At 54.6% G+C, this 13,620-nt stretch overlaps 2 protein-coding genes across 12 annotated transcripts in view; both read right to left on the reverse strand.

Moving 5' to 3' along the window:
• Window positions 1-181: 181 nt before the first annotated feature.
• On the reverse strand, window positions 182-5,294 carry MRPL38 (mitochondrial ribosomal protein L38). The gene is made up of 9 exons (XM_058561666.1): window positions 5,201-5,294; window positions 4,906-5,085; window positions 3,434-3,568; window positions 3,147-3,355; window positions 2,499-2,571; window positions 2,292-2,337; window positions 1,149-1,307; window positions 775-911; window positions 182-552 (listed from the first exon to the last, which is right to left on the reverse strand). The coding sequence occupies exons 1-9, from the start codon at window positions 5,265-5,267 to the stop codon at window positions 416-418; spliced, it is 1,143 nt and encodes a 380-aa protein (XP_058417649.1). The 5' UTR covers window positions 5,268-5,294; the 3' UTR covers window positions 182-415.
• Window positions 5,295-8,950: 3,656 nt separating this feature from the next.
• Window positions 8,951-13,620, reverse strand: part of FBF1 (Fas binding factor 1) — a 30,353-nt gene continuing 25,683 nt past the window's right edge. For 9 of the 11 annotated variants that reach the window (XM_058561668.1, XM_058561678.1, XM_058561677.1 and 6 more), the window contains 4 exons: window positions 13,075-13,251; window positions 12,640-12,985; window positions 10,982-11,100; window positions 8,951-10,297 (listed from right to left, as the gene is read on the reverse strand). In XM_058561668.1, coding sequence (XP_058417651.1) covers window positions 10,214-10,297; window positions 10,982-11,100; window positions 12,640-12,985; window positions 13,075-13,251 — 726 coding nt within the window. In that variant the 3' untranslated portion in view covers window positions 8,951-10,213. The remainder of the gene's footprint in view (window positions 10,298-10,981; window positions 11,101-12,639; window positions 12,986-13,074; window positions 13,252-13,620) is intronic. The other 2 variants (XM_058561674.1, XM_058561675.1) reach the window with 2 other exon arrangements.

Here is a 13,620-nt window from a genome sequence, read left to right on the forward strand (position 1 = left end):
CCGCCTGCTTTTCTTCTGTACCTGTCTTCAGCCGCTGGATCACAAGGACCCTGACACCCTCCGAAGGCAGAGGTGAGGGGTCACCTCTTGGGCTGGGAGGCAGCCCTTTCCCCACCCATGAAGCAATACAACTCCACCAGGGGGTGCTCTGGCTGCTCCCGGAACACAGACCCAGACCAGCTACAGCAGAATCATTTTTATTCACATCTCCCACACCCGCCGCCACCCCCTGAGAGCCCTCTTCCCTCCTAAGCCTTGGGCCTGCTGGGAGGGCTGCAGAAGGGCTGCCTCAGGCAGTGCCTAGAACCCCACAGCTTGGTCCCGTGAAGCTGTGTCTTTATTGCTCCTGCTGGCAGAGCCTGACAGGGTGGCCTGAGAGGCCCAGCCACTCTGAGGTGTGTGGCACTGTGGCCACTCAGTAGATGCCATAGGTAGGTTCATGACTGTCTCTGTACCGGTCCAGGTAGCGCAGGGGCTGCCGGTGGGGAAAGCGCTTCTGCTTGGGGTGGTAAGGAGGTGGCCACACAAACTCAAACACAGGCTCCCGCATGTCTGCAGGAAGAGTGAGGGGGTGTGGGTGTGGGCTGCTGCCAGCCTGAGCCCCTCTTCCTTGTCTCCTAGGCGGGGCCCAGGATGGGACTACCCAGCCAGCCCACCCGAGGAGCAACATGCCTCCCGGTGCCCCTCCCCTGACAAGCACTTGTTCCTGGCAGGTCAGAAGAGGTCTGTGAGCTCAGACCAGCTGTCCTCTCCTCCAACCCACTCTGCCCTTACCCAGAAGCTGGTGGAAGACCTGGGTGACCGAGTCATCCCAGTGGCACTGGAAGAATGCTAGGCCAGCTGGAGTCATGGCTTCCTGGTGTTTCTTGTAGAAATCAAAAGTGTGGAAGGTCCGCTGGGCAAGCTGGTAGCTATAAGAAGATGGGGAGCACTTTTGAGTGGGGAGGAGGGCACCAGAGCCCCACACCCTACCTCCAGCCCAACAGGCAATCCTGAGAAGCCTCTTAGGGTCTGCCCAGCACAACTACCCTTCTGCCTGTCTCAAAGCCTATGTTAAGAAAAAGCAGAACTGAGCAAGATCGACTGTTTCTGGGAAGCTGGCCTGAGGCCCTGGGGGGGATGTGTGTGTGGGGTGTAGATTAGATTACCAGGGTGAGGGCCGGGTGTCCCCGGAGAAGTCAATCGGCTTGTCCTGCTTGAAGAGTAGGAAGGCAAAGCGGTGGAAGCCAGAGCCTCGAGCAGGGAAGGGGGGCAGGTAGGGACATGTCTCCTGTCCTTCAGCCACCCTGTTGCCCGGGATGTTGGTTCTGGTGGGAGGAAAAGTATCCATTAATTTCCACCTGAGGGAGGTGACAGCAGGAGCATCCCCACCCACTCCCTGGAGACTGATAACAACTCCCTGGGGGACAGACCCTAGACTGATCTGTGTCGTACAATCAAGTAGGAGGTAAGCTCTGTGAACCTCGGACAGACGGTAAACCTGTGAAGGGAGCAGGAGGGCCTCAGAGGCTGAGGACAAGCGTCCCAGAGACTCTCAGGATGATAACAAGGTTGAGCACCCTGGGGAGCTGGTGGGGCTGCCACGGCCATCCAGGCTGGAAACCACGCCACCTTTGGGCTGCTTCTCTTTCCATTTCCTGAAGGCTCTGGGGTTTGTCGAGGAGTGTTTGCCCAGCCTGGCACCGGGATGGCCACTGTACCTGCCCCAGGGACAACTCCCCAGAAGGTCCTGCTGTACAGGTTGGTAACTGCAGTTGAATAAATATGACAGAAACCAGCCTCCCAGTCACTGGCCCCGATTACCCAGAAGGCCCAAAGCTGGGGTCACCTGCCTGACCTTTGCCCCCTGGCCTGGTGCTCAGAGCCAACGGCCACTGAGAAAACAAAAGGCAGCCCAGCCTGGGCAGGTCACAGCTGCCAGAGGCCTCTCATGGTCTTTTTTCCATTTGATTGTCACAGAGCCCCTCAGGGTGGCTACGGCATGTGGTAGCATCATCATAGTTTTACAGGTGGGGAAATGAGTTCAGGGAGACCAAGAGGCCTGTGGGAGCGACCAAGGCCCACTGCCTGCTTTTTTTCTTCTATACCTGTCTTCAGCCACTGGATCACAGGACCCCTGACATAGGGCCTCAGGAGGCAGAAGTAAGGGGCCACCTCCTGGGGTGAGAGGTTAATCCAAAGTCCCATGGTTAATCCTCGGTGGAGCCAAAACTGAAATTCAGATGCAGCTCTTTCTGGGATGCTGGGGCCTCCTTGCATGCCTCTGACCCACTCCCCACCCAGGTACTCACACCAGCCAGTGGAGGTACTCGGCATCCGGCTCCAGCAGGTGTCCATCTGCACACAAACAGACCCCACTGACTGCGGGCCCCTCTCACCCACTCCCTTGGAAGCAGCTGGGACTGGAGCTTTCTACCCGGCCCCTCCCCCAGCGCCCCAGGACCCTAGCTCATGGGAGGTGAGGGAGGCAGGAGGCCCCATGAGCCCGAGACACCTACCCAAGTTGGTGAGCAGCAGTGTCCACATGGAGCCCTCATCTGCCTCATAGGTCACCTCTGGGGCCTGGGCAGCCTGATAGGCAGAGAATGGAGGAGGTGTCACGTCACCAGGGACAGACAAGCTGTTGTAAACAGACCTTCTTTCTGGAGGGCAGGAGCCTGAGGGAGCCTTGGAGAAGGGAGAGCTCACTTTGATCGAAATGCCTTTGGCAGCCCCTCACAAGGAGATCAGCAAAGAGAGGCTTAAAGAAGGAAGCCTGCAGGGTTGCCCATCCGGAGATCTGAACCACAAGAAGGCCTACGTGTCAATGGACAGGGGCTTGGAAGGCACTCTCAAGACAGCAGGCCAGTCACAGAAGTACACCAAGATGGAGCTTCTTTTTCTTTCGTTTTATAGTCTTTTCTTTGTAATTACTATGGTGGTGTTTGCCAGGAAGTCAAAAAGAGGAGACAGAGAACAACAAAACCATAGCTCAGCCTGCATAGATGCCATGCCTGTGCCCTTAACCACCATAAAAACTGCCTCCCCACCCACTCCCTGGAGTGGTGAAAGCATTTGTAAATGCTTTCAAAAAGGAGTTGTGTGTGGCGGTGTGGTGGGATGTGTCTGTGCACAGGGGGCAGGGAGGGGCACAAGCCAGCAGTTACCTCAGTTGGAGTGACCTCATTGCCGTGGTACACAGGCATCAAGTCGTCCTCACCCACGGCATAAGCCACGTGCAGGGGGACTCGGGGCACGAAGGTGGCACCATGAAACAGGTCTCGATAGAGGCCGTAGTATTCGGCCAAACGCTGCTTGTGGTAGGGGCCAGAGGTCCTCTCCCATTCGGCCCGCACAGCCTCCAGTGGGATGCTCGCTGGAAAGGAATGATGCCAGTTGCGATGCAGGGTTGGGGCAGTGACACACAGGGGCCCTCTCCCCTGGGAGGGCTTACCTGTGCGGAGGCGGGCGGCCCGCTCCTCCTCCACGCTGGCCCGCAGCTCCCGGAGGACCCGTTTTCGCTCCAGCAGCTGTTGGGTCCGGCAGACCTTGGGTGGGGGCAGCCCAATGTCAATCTTGTCTTTGGGATCTGGGGAGGGAAGATGTGTTGGAGAAAGTGGGATCAAGTCTCAGTTAAGCCACCTGTGCCTACCTAGTCCTCTCACTTGCCCAAGCTCTGCTGCTAAAGCTTACCCTTTAATTCCCAAAACTAAAACATACCGTGCAGTCTGCTCCACAGACCTGGACAGGGTCCAGCAGCTAAGCAAACTGAATACAACTTGAGATTGCATTTTCTGATCCCCAAACCAGGGCACACTGTCAGTCTAGGTCACGGGAAACTGAGGTAGATCGTCATCCCAATTATAGTTGGGATCACCTTCAAGCCTGTCACACCTTCACAAAATTAATAGCTGAAGCTAGAAGGACATAAAGCAGCACTTCTCACACTTTAATGGACAAACCATACAAGTTACCTGGGAAGTATGTTAAAATTCAGATTCTAAATCACCACATCAGAGCGGAGCCTGAGACTCTGCATTCCTAACAAGCTCCTAGGTAATGCCCATGCTGCTGGTCCCAGAACACACTTTGAGTAGCAAGGCCCTAAAACACTTGCAATCCAACACCTTTTCTCACTTACATTAGACAGTAACAAGTAACATGCATTGAACCCTCATCAGGGATAGCATTTTTCTAAGAATTCCAATGGACTGTATCTTTTAAACCTCACAGCAATTTTGTGACACAGACACAATTATTTTATTTTACACTTAAGGAAACTGAAGCTAGGAGAAGTCACTCCAAAGAGGCTGACTTGGGTTTAAATCAGGCTATGTAGATTCCATATTCCATATCTGTGCCCTGAACCACCATAAAAATTGCCTCCGGAAATGCTTTCCAAAAGGATGCACTCAGTAAGTGTGAGCTGCTCAAGGGCACGGTCCCTGAGTCACCTTGCCCAGGGCTTTCAAAATTCATTCAGCAAAGTATTGCACACCTATGTGCCAGGCACCGTGTGGGTGCAAGGATCCAGTGGTGGTCAAAACAGGCAGATCCCTGTGCTTAGGAAGCTCACAATCTGGGAGGGAGGCAGCGAAAACAAAGTCAGGATACAGTGTGGCCAGGGCTACATACAGAGTATTTTAGGAGCACAGAGGGGCGTTCTAACCCGGAATCGGGGGTGGGGGGCGGTCAGGAAAACATTTTAGGAGTAGAAATAACTAACGTGGAACTCTAATAGTGAGGGAAGAGAATGTTCCAAGCAGGGGGACCAAAAGGTGTGAAAAATCCCGAGGAGACTAAACCGCCAACAGTGCATACGGGGAGGCAGGCAGGCCCCTTCCCCCAGTGCTCGAGGAGGACGCCGGTGGGGCCCCGCGAGTCCCAACACCGGTGCCCACAGCCCCTGCTCCGGTCGCCCCGCACCTGACTCCTCCCCGAAATGCTCCCGGTAGGTCCGCCACCAGTGCGGGGCTCGCGCCTCCTGCTCCGCCCGGCGCCGGTAGCGGTCGAAGCTGCGGTACTTCTCCAGCCGCTCCAGGTTGCTCACATCGATGTCCTCGTTGGGCATCGGCCCCAGAGGGGCGGTCCGGCGGCTAAGGGTGCCTGCGGGCAGAGAGCGGGACATCAGAAACAGAGGCCGGGGGCAGGCGCTGGCTGGAGCCCCAGGGTTCGGGCTATATGGGGACCTCCAAGAGCTCCCCAACCCCAGACCCCTCACCCGAGGTGCTGAAGCACCGCCACCTCCGACCTCCGTACACCGCGGCTCGCCACCAGGGCGCCGCCATCTTTCCTTAGGTCGGCGCCGCCGCTTCCGCTCCTAGGACCCAGCAGAAGTGGCCGTAGCAGCGCCTGAGCGCACCGCGGAGGTCCCGCCCCCGTCTGACCCCGCCCTGCCACCTAGGAGCCACGCCTCCGCCCAGGCCACAGACTCCTCCTTCCCGGAAGCCCCGAGTCTTTTCCTCCCGGCCGGAAGCGGCTTCGGGCTCTGGGCGGGAGGTTCCGGAAGGGCCCGTTGGACGGCGGGACGGAGCTGTGAGCGGTCCGGGTCCCTATCCGCGGCCAGCCACCAGGGGGCGGCACAGACCGGGAGCGGTCGGCCGGGCCGGGCAGCCGCCCCGACTGGCGGATGCTGCTCTCGGAGAACTCACCCAACCCCTGAGGGCGGCATCCTGAGCCCCCCAGGGGTGCAGCAGCACAGGTTGGGGAGGGGGTGCGAGCACGGATTCTGGAATCAGGCTGCTTGGGTTCAAATTCCAGACTGTGACCTTCCTGTCGCCCTTACAGTCTCCTCATTTTGAAAAAAAGCGTGTAATAATAGTGCTGACCTCATAGGGTTGTTAGAAGGATTAAATGAATGAACATAATAAAGCACTTACTGTGGTATATGTGTTAGCTTTTGATCACCTCCAGTTTACCATTATCCACGCAGCAGCATAAGCGACTGGTTAAGACAGTGTCTCTGTCTAAACCCTTCCAAGGCTGTGTTGCTCTTGGAATCCAGTTCTAACAAGATAAATCTTGGTACCCCAGGTGATCTGGACCCCCTTCTACGCTTGCCCCTGTCGGGGGAAAAGGTGGAATCTCCCTCTGCCCTTTCCCTTAAGGTTCTTCTGGCTGGCCAAATAATCAACAAGACAAGTTAGCAGGAGAAAATAATACCAAGTTTAATAACACCACATGGGAGAAACTCAGAAATGAGCAACTCGTCCCTCTGTCTAAGCTGCTTGCTTAAGTATTGCAGCTAAAGGTGAGGAGCGTGTTGGGGGCGGGTAGTGGCCTGGGACTTCAGAGGGCAGGAAGACAATTATTTTCAGGGTCATCTATAGATAATGTGGTCAGGGAGAGACAGAGCCTTTGATAAGAGGCTTGGTGCCTTTCCTATTGTAACATTTATCCTACATTATCTTTACAGCCATCATGATAGAAGATCTGTTCCAGGAAGGAGCCACCATGTCAAATTTTTTAGGCAGTTAGTGGGGGAGCTCAAATGTCCTTATTGTCTTCAGCTCGAAATAATCCACATACCAGAGTGGTGCTTCCTGGGGCAGCTTGCCCTGAGCACCATCACCCCTCTGAACTGGAACTCAAGCTTCCATGACACCAAACCAGCAGTTCACTCCCTGGGGCACAGGACCTTTGTACATGCTGTCACTTCTGCCTTCCACTCTTCACCTTTTCCCCTGTGGCCTGACTACCTCCCAGTCCTGTGCAGTGGTACCTCCAGGAAGCCTTCCCTGATGTTCCAAGCCAGGGCTAGTGACCAGTCAGTTGCTCTGGTACCAGCAGAAGCTTGACACACACACTAAGATGGGATGAGGTGGCTCTCCATCCTTTAGGAAGCGGCCACACCTTGAACTTGGTTTTCATGAACAGCAGCCAAACAGCTAGACCTCTCACCATCACTGCCACTTCACCCATCAGTGTGCACCTACTATGTGTTAAGGCCAGTAAGACTCAGTGCTGCCCTTAAGGAGGCGTTACTTATTAATTTGTGAAATCCTGCTGAATGTATGGCAGAACTGAAGGCCGTGGGCAGACTTGACTGTGCTGCAGGCAGGTCGGAGCACAGGGGCTCATGGCTTCTTAATGTTCTGAGTGTGTTTACATCTGGCCTCCTTTGCTATTTTATCTTTTGTGTCTGAATCCTCTTCTACATGCCTCACCCACGGCAGCTGCCCCTCTACAAATGAAGACGCACAGGCTCTCAAGGGGCAGAGGCACGGGCCTTGCTGGTTGACCCCATGGCTCTTATTTCTCCAGTAGTCCTCACTTTTGAGAAATGTTCTTGTTCTCTCGCTGTTCTAGAACCCTCTAAGAGTGGGGATTGCTTGGAACTGAACTGTTTGAAAGGCCTAGCACGGATTCCCACATGTATCAACTTGAAACATTAAACATAACTCTTGAAACCGGAAGTAATGGCCCCACCAGTGTCTTTCATCATTGTTACTTTCCACCACCATTTCTCTCTCTACAGGGAACTGAATTAAGCATCTGGGTCATGACCTTGAGGAGTTGTTTACAATTTTGAACAGAAAAAGAAAGACCAGCAGATATACAACACTCATTCCTGTGTGCAGCCCTCTGCCGTATATGGCCTGGGAGAAAGTTGACATAAAGGGATAAGTAAGCTAGCTGCCACACCTTAATGCCAGGGACAGTGACAGAGCAGTTATAGGCACTGTGTAAAGTGTCATTACAACTAAGTGCCTGTGGACTGTCTTCACACGGCTGTTTGATGGGCACTGGTGTCATCTGAGTGACACCACCCAGTTGCCCAAGCCAGAAAGCTGGGGGTCCTCCTTGACACATCTTCCTTCCTGATCCTCCATGTCAGGCACCAGTCCTGTGCGGTCACTTTTCTGTGACCCCTTGCTGCCATGCCCAGTACAGTGCTGTCTTCAGTCTCCCCTGCACCACTGCAAGCAACCTTCTGACGGCTTCCCTGTCCCCACTCTTGCTCCCTCCTGTCTGCTCTCCACTCACAGCCACAATTGGTTTTCTAAAATGCAAATATGGTTCTACCCTCCTTAAAACTTTTCAATGAATACCAACTGCCCTGAAGATAAAATGTCAAACTCTTTCACAAGATATACAAAGCTGTAAGGACCTGCTCCCTAATTCTAAACTCATTCCTGTCTTGAAGCCCAAGCTCCCTGGGGGTCTCCCTGCATCCTCCCAACATGTGCTGTGATTGCCCACACATCCATCAGGTGACTGCTTAAATGCCAGCTGCACCCGGGCTGTGCCCACCCTTAGAACCCTCTAGCTCTCCCCACAGGTGGGAACTTGTTGAGCACATGTTGAGAGAAGGACCGACTTCCAAGCTTCAACAAGGCTTCTTTTTTTTTTTTGGTGAGGAAGACTGGTCCTGAGCTAACATCTGTGCCCATCTTGCTCTGTTTTGTATGTGGAATGCCGCCACAGCATGGCTTGATGAGTGGTGTAGATCCGTGCCCGGGATCTGAACCTGTGAACCTCAGGCCACCGAAGCAGAGCATGCAAACTTAACCACTACACCACCAGGCCGGCCCCTCAACAAGGCTTCTAAGGAGACCCCTGATGCATCTCTCCTCAGTGTAGGTGCCAATCCAAGCAGCAGCTTGGAGATCTTCTACTGCACGATAGCACTGTGTGTGGCATGCTCTTCTAGAAGGAGGCAACGGAGTGATGTGGCTGAGCGCCTGGGGCTTTGGAATCTGCCCAAGCAGAACTCAAACCCAGGCTCTGCCACTTGCTGTGTCACCCTGGGCAGATTATTGAGACTGAGCCTCAGTCTCTTCATCTGTGAAGTGGGGGTGATAACCATTCCCTTCTCCTGGCTGTGGTCCAGCAGCAGGCATGGAGATTGTAGGACTGGAGGGTTCCAGCCCCAGTCAGTTTCACAGCAAATACAGTGCTACAGAGCAAACATTTTTAAGAAATAAGTAAAAACTCTGAAGAGCCATAGCAAATTGTAAGGATCCAGTCATTAAGAATACAGCAATTTAATGGGTCCAAGAAGAAGACTGTAAATTGTTGGTAAAGAAATAAGATCGCTCTGAAAGTCATTCTGAAAGAGCAGAGACCCAGACTGTGCCCGCTCACACCCTCTTAGCACTGTGCTCCTCTGTCTTCCTGCTTGCTCACTCTGATGTTTTCCTCTGATGGAAGGTGATAAATTGCTGAGAGAAGCCTCTTTAGAAGTAACTGTGATTTTATTAGTTGAGTCCATCTGTCCTTGGGTCAGCTGGGGACAACTACCAACCTCCCTGCCCCTCTCCTGGCACCCTTCCAACTGGACTTGGCCCACCACCTACACGTGGAGAAAAGTAAAGGCCACCCCCACCAGGCCGCAGTCTGGGTGCAGCCCCTCACGGTTCCCCAGCGCTGCGTATCCTCCCAGGGCAGAGGCTCTTGCTCTATCATCATTTGCACTTGGCTGTGGCTTCATGACAGGTGAACAGCCAGAGAGACACCTTCTCTCTTGTCCCTCCTCACACCCCCACCGTCACCCACAGCCCCCTACTCCTGCCTCTGGGGAGCCTCTTAGAAGAAGCCGATGAGGTCAGCGTCCGTGCGAGCAAGTCAGTTATCAGGCAGCTGGGAACAAGGCGGGGACTGTGTGTGAGCCAACCTGAGAGCATGAAGGGCTGGCTGAGTCCCAAGAGCCTGTCAGACTTCGAGAGAAAACCTGGCTGGGTGTGGCACCCTCACTGCCCCCGCATCACGTCCCACCCCCTCGGCCCTGAGGCTAGAAGGCCCTTCAAAATGTATGGCCTGACTCTTATGTCCCCATTAGGGAGGAGACCCTGTGCTGTCTGCCAGACTCTCAGGCGGGGAGGGCAAGAGGCTGCTTGTGGCATCCCTCAAGACCCCCTGCCTCAGAAGAGGCCCAGGAGAAAAGATCCACAAACCCTCTGCCTGACAAGGAGGGGAGAGACCCAGAGCCCAGTCACACCCTCGGATCTGAGCTGGACATCTGTGGGCAAGGGAGCCAAAGCCGTGGCCGACAGTGTTGTGGGACTGAGACACCTTTGGTGTCATGGTTCCCCAGAGGCCGTTGTGCCTTGAACCCCCTGGGCTGGAGCACTCAGAAAGAACACTTGTACCCTGTCCACAGAAAGAGCTGTAATCAGGCCCTGGGCATCGCAGAGCTTTCCCTGGGCACCCCCTCCTTGGAGCTGGCAGCCAGCGGGGCGGTGGGAGAGAGTTCTCAGGTCTGAGGCCTCCATTGAGGAGGCAGTGAGGCCCTTCAGGCTGAATGTGATGTCATATTGTAGGAGGCTTTCTTCAGGGTCTCCAGGAAGAACTGTTCATTCTCCAAGAAGTCACGGTCCTGAAAGGCAGAGCTGGGTGAGCAGTCACCCCCTGGCTCCTTCCTGTACCCACTTCTGTGAACACGGACACTGGCTCACAGGACTGAGAGCAAGGAGGACCCCTCGGTGCTAGCCAAGCCAGCTCTCACTCGGGGGCCCCCTCCCCACTTACTCCCTGGCTCTGCCTGGCTCTGGGATGCAGCGGGGGCAAGGAAAGAGCAGGCGCACTGGAGTGAGACAGAGCGGGTCTCAGTCCTGGCGAGGCCACTTGTTAGCATGACTTCATCTTTCTAAGCCTGTCTAGACTAGAAATAACATTACCTGACTCGCAGGGCTGTGGGAGGGTAAAGGCTTATTATGCACATAAAGCTTTCAGCACAGAGCCTGGCGCCCAGGAAGTGCTCCATAAGTGACAAGTGCTATCATTACATGAACACAGAGTTGTTGTGAGGTTCAACTGACATGATATCTGCAAACTGCTTCGTACAGAACCTGGCTTAGAGGACAGATCTCAGAGATGTTCACTTAGCAATCGTACTACTCTTCTTCTTCAGGGGGTGGGCTAGCCCTCCCAGGGCCAGGAGGTGTTCCTTCCTGCCTCTGCTCTGAGCTGCTTTGTCATCACCGTGAACTTGAGGACCACAGAGGGGCCACGGAGAGCAGGCGGGCCTGGGCTGGGCTGGCCTCTGCTCTGGGACACTCACCTGCTCAGCTGTGTGTTTCAGCAGCACCAGCTTGGCGTGGAGGTATGAGGGGCCCAGGCGGGCCGGAGGCTGGCTACACTGAGGAGCGGTGGGAGCAGAAGCCACGACGGCTGAAAAGGCTGAGTAGAAAGTCAGGGACTGAAGTGTCGGTGGGAGAATGGGATGGCCACAGCTTTTTCCCCGGGGCCTGCTCACCACTGCGGGGGACAGGGGTGGGGGTGGGGGGGGACACGAGGGAGCACATCCAGCTCCCAGAAGCCTTTGAAAATGTGCATGTGGGCCGGCCCGGTGGCGCAAGCGGTTAAGTGCGCGCGCTCCGCTGCGGCGGCCTGGGGTTCACCAGTTCGGATCCCGGGCGCGCCCCGACTCACTGCTTGTCAAGCCATGCTGTGGAGGCGTCCCATATAAAGTGGAGGAAGATGGGCACGGATGTTAGCCCAGGGCCAGTCTTCCTCAGCAAAAAAAGAGGAGGATTGGCAGATGTTAGCTCAGGGCTGATCTCCTCACAAAAAAAAAAAAAAAAAAGAAAATGCGCATGGGATCTTACCTGGCATGTCCAATTCTAGGAATTTATTCAAGGGAAATAACTGGGCAAAGGTGCAGAGATATATAGACAAAGATTTCCACTGAGGTGCTGTTTATCTTAGTGGCAAATCACTCAGTTGGGAAGCAGTAAAAATAAGGAGCAGCCTCATAATGGAAAATTACACTGATTGAGAATTATGGTTAAATATTTAATTACTGACATGAAAACATGTTCTATACGTATATTTCTGAATGAAAAAAATCAAGGTACAAACAACATATGATACGATCTCAATTTTGTTTTCAAAAACATGCACCAGAATGTCAAAAGTGGTTCTCTTGAGAGAGTGGAATTGAGGGTGATTTTTTTCTTTTTTTTTTGTGAGGAAGATCAGCTCTAAGCTAACATCTATTGCCAATCCTCCTCTTTTTGCTGAGGAAGATTGGCCCTGGGCTAACATCCGTGCCCATCTTCCTCTACTTTATATGGGACGCTGCCACAGCATGGCTTGACCAGCGGTGCATCGGTGCGCGCCCGGGATCCAAACCAGCGAACCCCGGGCCACAGCAGCGCAGCGTGCGCACTTAACCACTTGCGCCACCCGGCCGGCCCCGAGGGTGATATTTTTTTAAATCATTTTCCTTCTTCTATTTCTGACTTATTTTTTTATAATTAACATGCATTACTTATGTAAAAAAGAAATAAGCTGACTTTAAAACTCAGCTGAGTGGGCCGGCCCCGTGGCGTAGCGGTTAAGTGCGTGCACTCTGCTGCAGGCGGCCGGGTTCGGATCCCAGGTGCGCACCAGGGCACCGCTTGTCAGGCCGTGCTGTGGCGGCGTCCCATATAAAGTGGAGGAAGATGGGCATGGATGTTAGCCCAGGGCCAATCTCCCTCAGCAAAAACAGGAGGATTGGCAGATGTTAGCTCAGGGCTGATCTTCCTCACAAAAAAATAAATTAATTAATTAAAAAAAGAAAAAACTTACAAAAAAAAACTTAAAAAAAAAAATAAATAAAACCCAGCTGACCCCACTAACTTGAGAAGCGGGAAGGGTGGGCAGGATGCTCCTGGCATTGCCCTGTCCAGTGGGCTAGCCGAGCCAATATCTCATCCTTCTGGAGCCACTTACCACTCAGGCCAGAGGCTGCCAGGCCCTGGGTCCTAGGGAGCAGCCCCATGGGGCCAAAAGGCAGGTCCTGTCGGACATGGTCCAGCTGCAGCCTCTGCTGGGCCAGACTCAGATGCTCCTGTCCGCAGAGCAGAAGGACACAGCCGTGGGAATGGGAGGCTGGTGGGGTTGGTGGGGGTGGGGGAGCCAGAGTGGGGAGGAGCCTTGCCTGGTGCACGTGCTGTTCCTGCTGCCGCAGCCGCTCCTGCTGCTGCTGCACCAGCTGTAGTCGGGCCTGCTGCTCTGACTGCACCTGCCGGGCCTCGCGCAACGCCCGCTCCCCCTCCTCATACTTCTCTGAGGCCACCTGTGGGGAGGCTGCCTGGGTCAGTAGGCTGGCTGGGGTCAGTGCACTGCCTGCGCCCCCGGCACGTCCAGGGCTCAGCTGCCCGGCACCTGGCTCATGCTCTCCACCTCCTCGGCGCGGAGCCGTGTGCGCAGGGCGGCGGCGCTGACCCTCTCCTTCTCCAGCCGCAGCTCCTGCCGCTCCCGCTCCAGGGCCTCCCTCTCAGCCGCCAGCTGGTCCTCCTTGGCCCGGAGCTCGCTTGCCTTGATCTTTAGCTCCGCCTGCTCCTGGAGACAGCAAAGCTTTGGCTGCATTCTCCTCTTAGTTGAACTGGGCTCTGCTCAGGGTTTGAGGACCCCCCTGGCCTGCCCTGCCTCACTGCTGTAGCTTGGCTTCACCCTGACTCTGGGTGGGGCAAGAGGGTCCGAGGACCAGCCAGAGAGGCCTGCGGCTAAGTCGCAGTGTTGCCCTTCAACCCTGGGCTCAAATTCTCTGAACCCCCATTTCCTCATTTCTAGAACATCTAAGTCATGGAATGTGATAAGGATTGAATGAGCAAATGTGCATAAAGCACCTAGGACAATAAAAGGAAGTTGTTATTCTTATGTGATTATTGTTGTCTTAATTCCTCTCGTTATTGCCGTGCTCTTTGCCGA

Source organism: Diceros bicornis, chromosome 18 (genome assembly GCF_020826845.1).
Source record: "Diceros bicornis minor isolate mBicDic1 chromosome 18, mDicBic1.mat.cur, whole genome shotgun sequence".
Lineage (NCBI taxonomy): Eukaryota > Metazoa > Chordata > Mammalia > Perissodactyla > Rhinocerotidae > Diceros > Diceros bicornis.

What these genes read in the sequence shown, in the direction of transcription:
- MRPL38 (XM_058561666.1), bottom strand. Translation starts at nt 5,267, where the DNA reads ATGGCGGCGCCCTGGTGGCGAGCCGCGGTGTACGGAGGTCGGAGGTGG. An exon ending in ACTGCTGCTCACCAACTTGG is followed by an intron (nt 2,338 to 2,498) that starts GTAGGTGTCTCG and finishes GTTTGTGTGCAG; the next exon opens with ATGGACACCTGCTGGAGCCG. An exon ending in GGTCTTCCACCAGCTTCTGG is followed by an intron (nt 553 to 774) that starts GTAAGGGCAGAG and finishes CTCTTCCTGCAG; the next exon opens with ACATGCGGGAGCCTGTGTTT.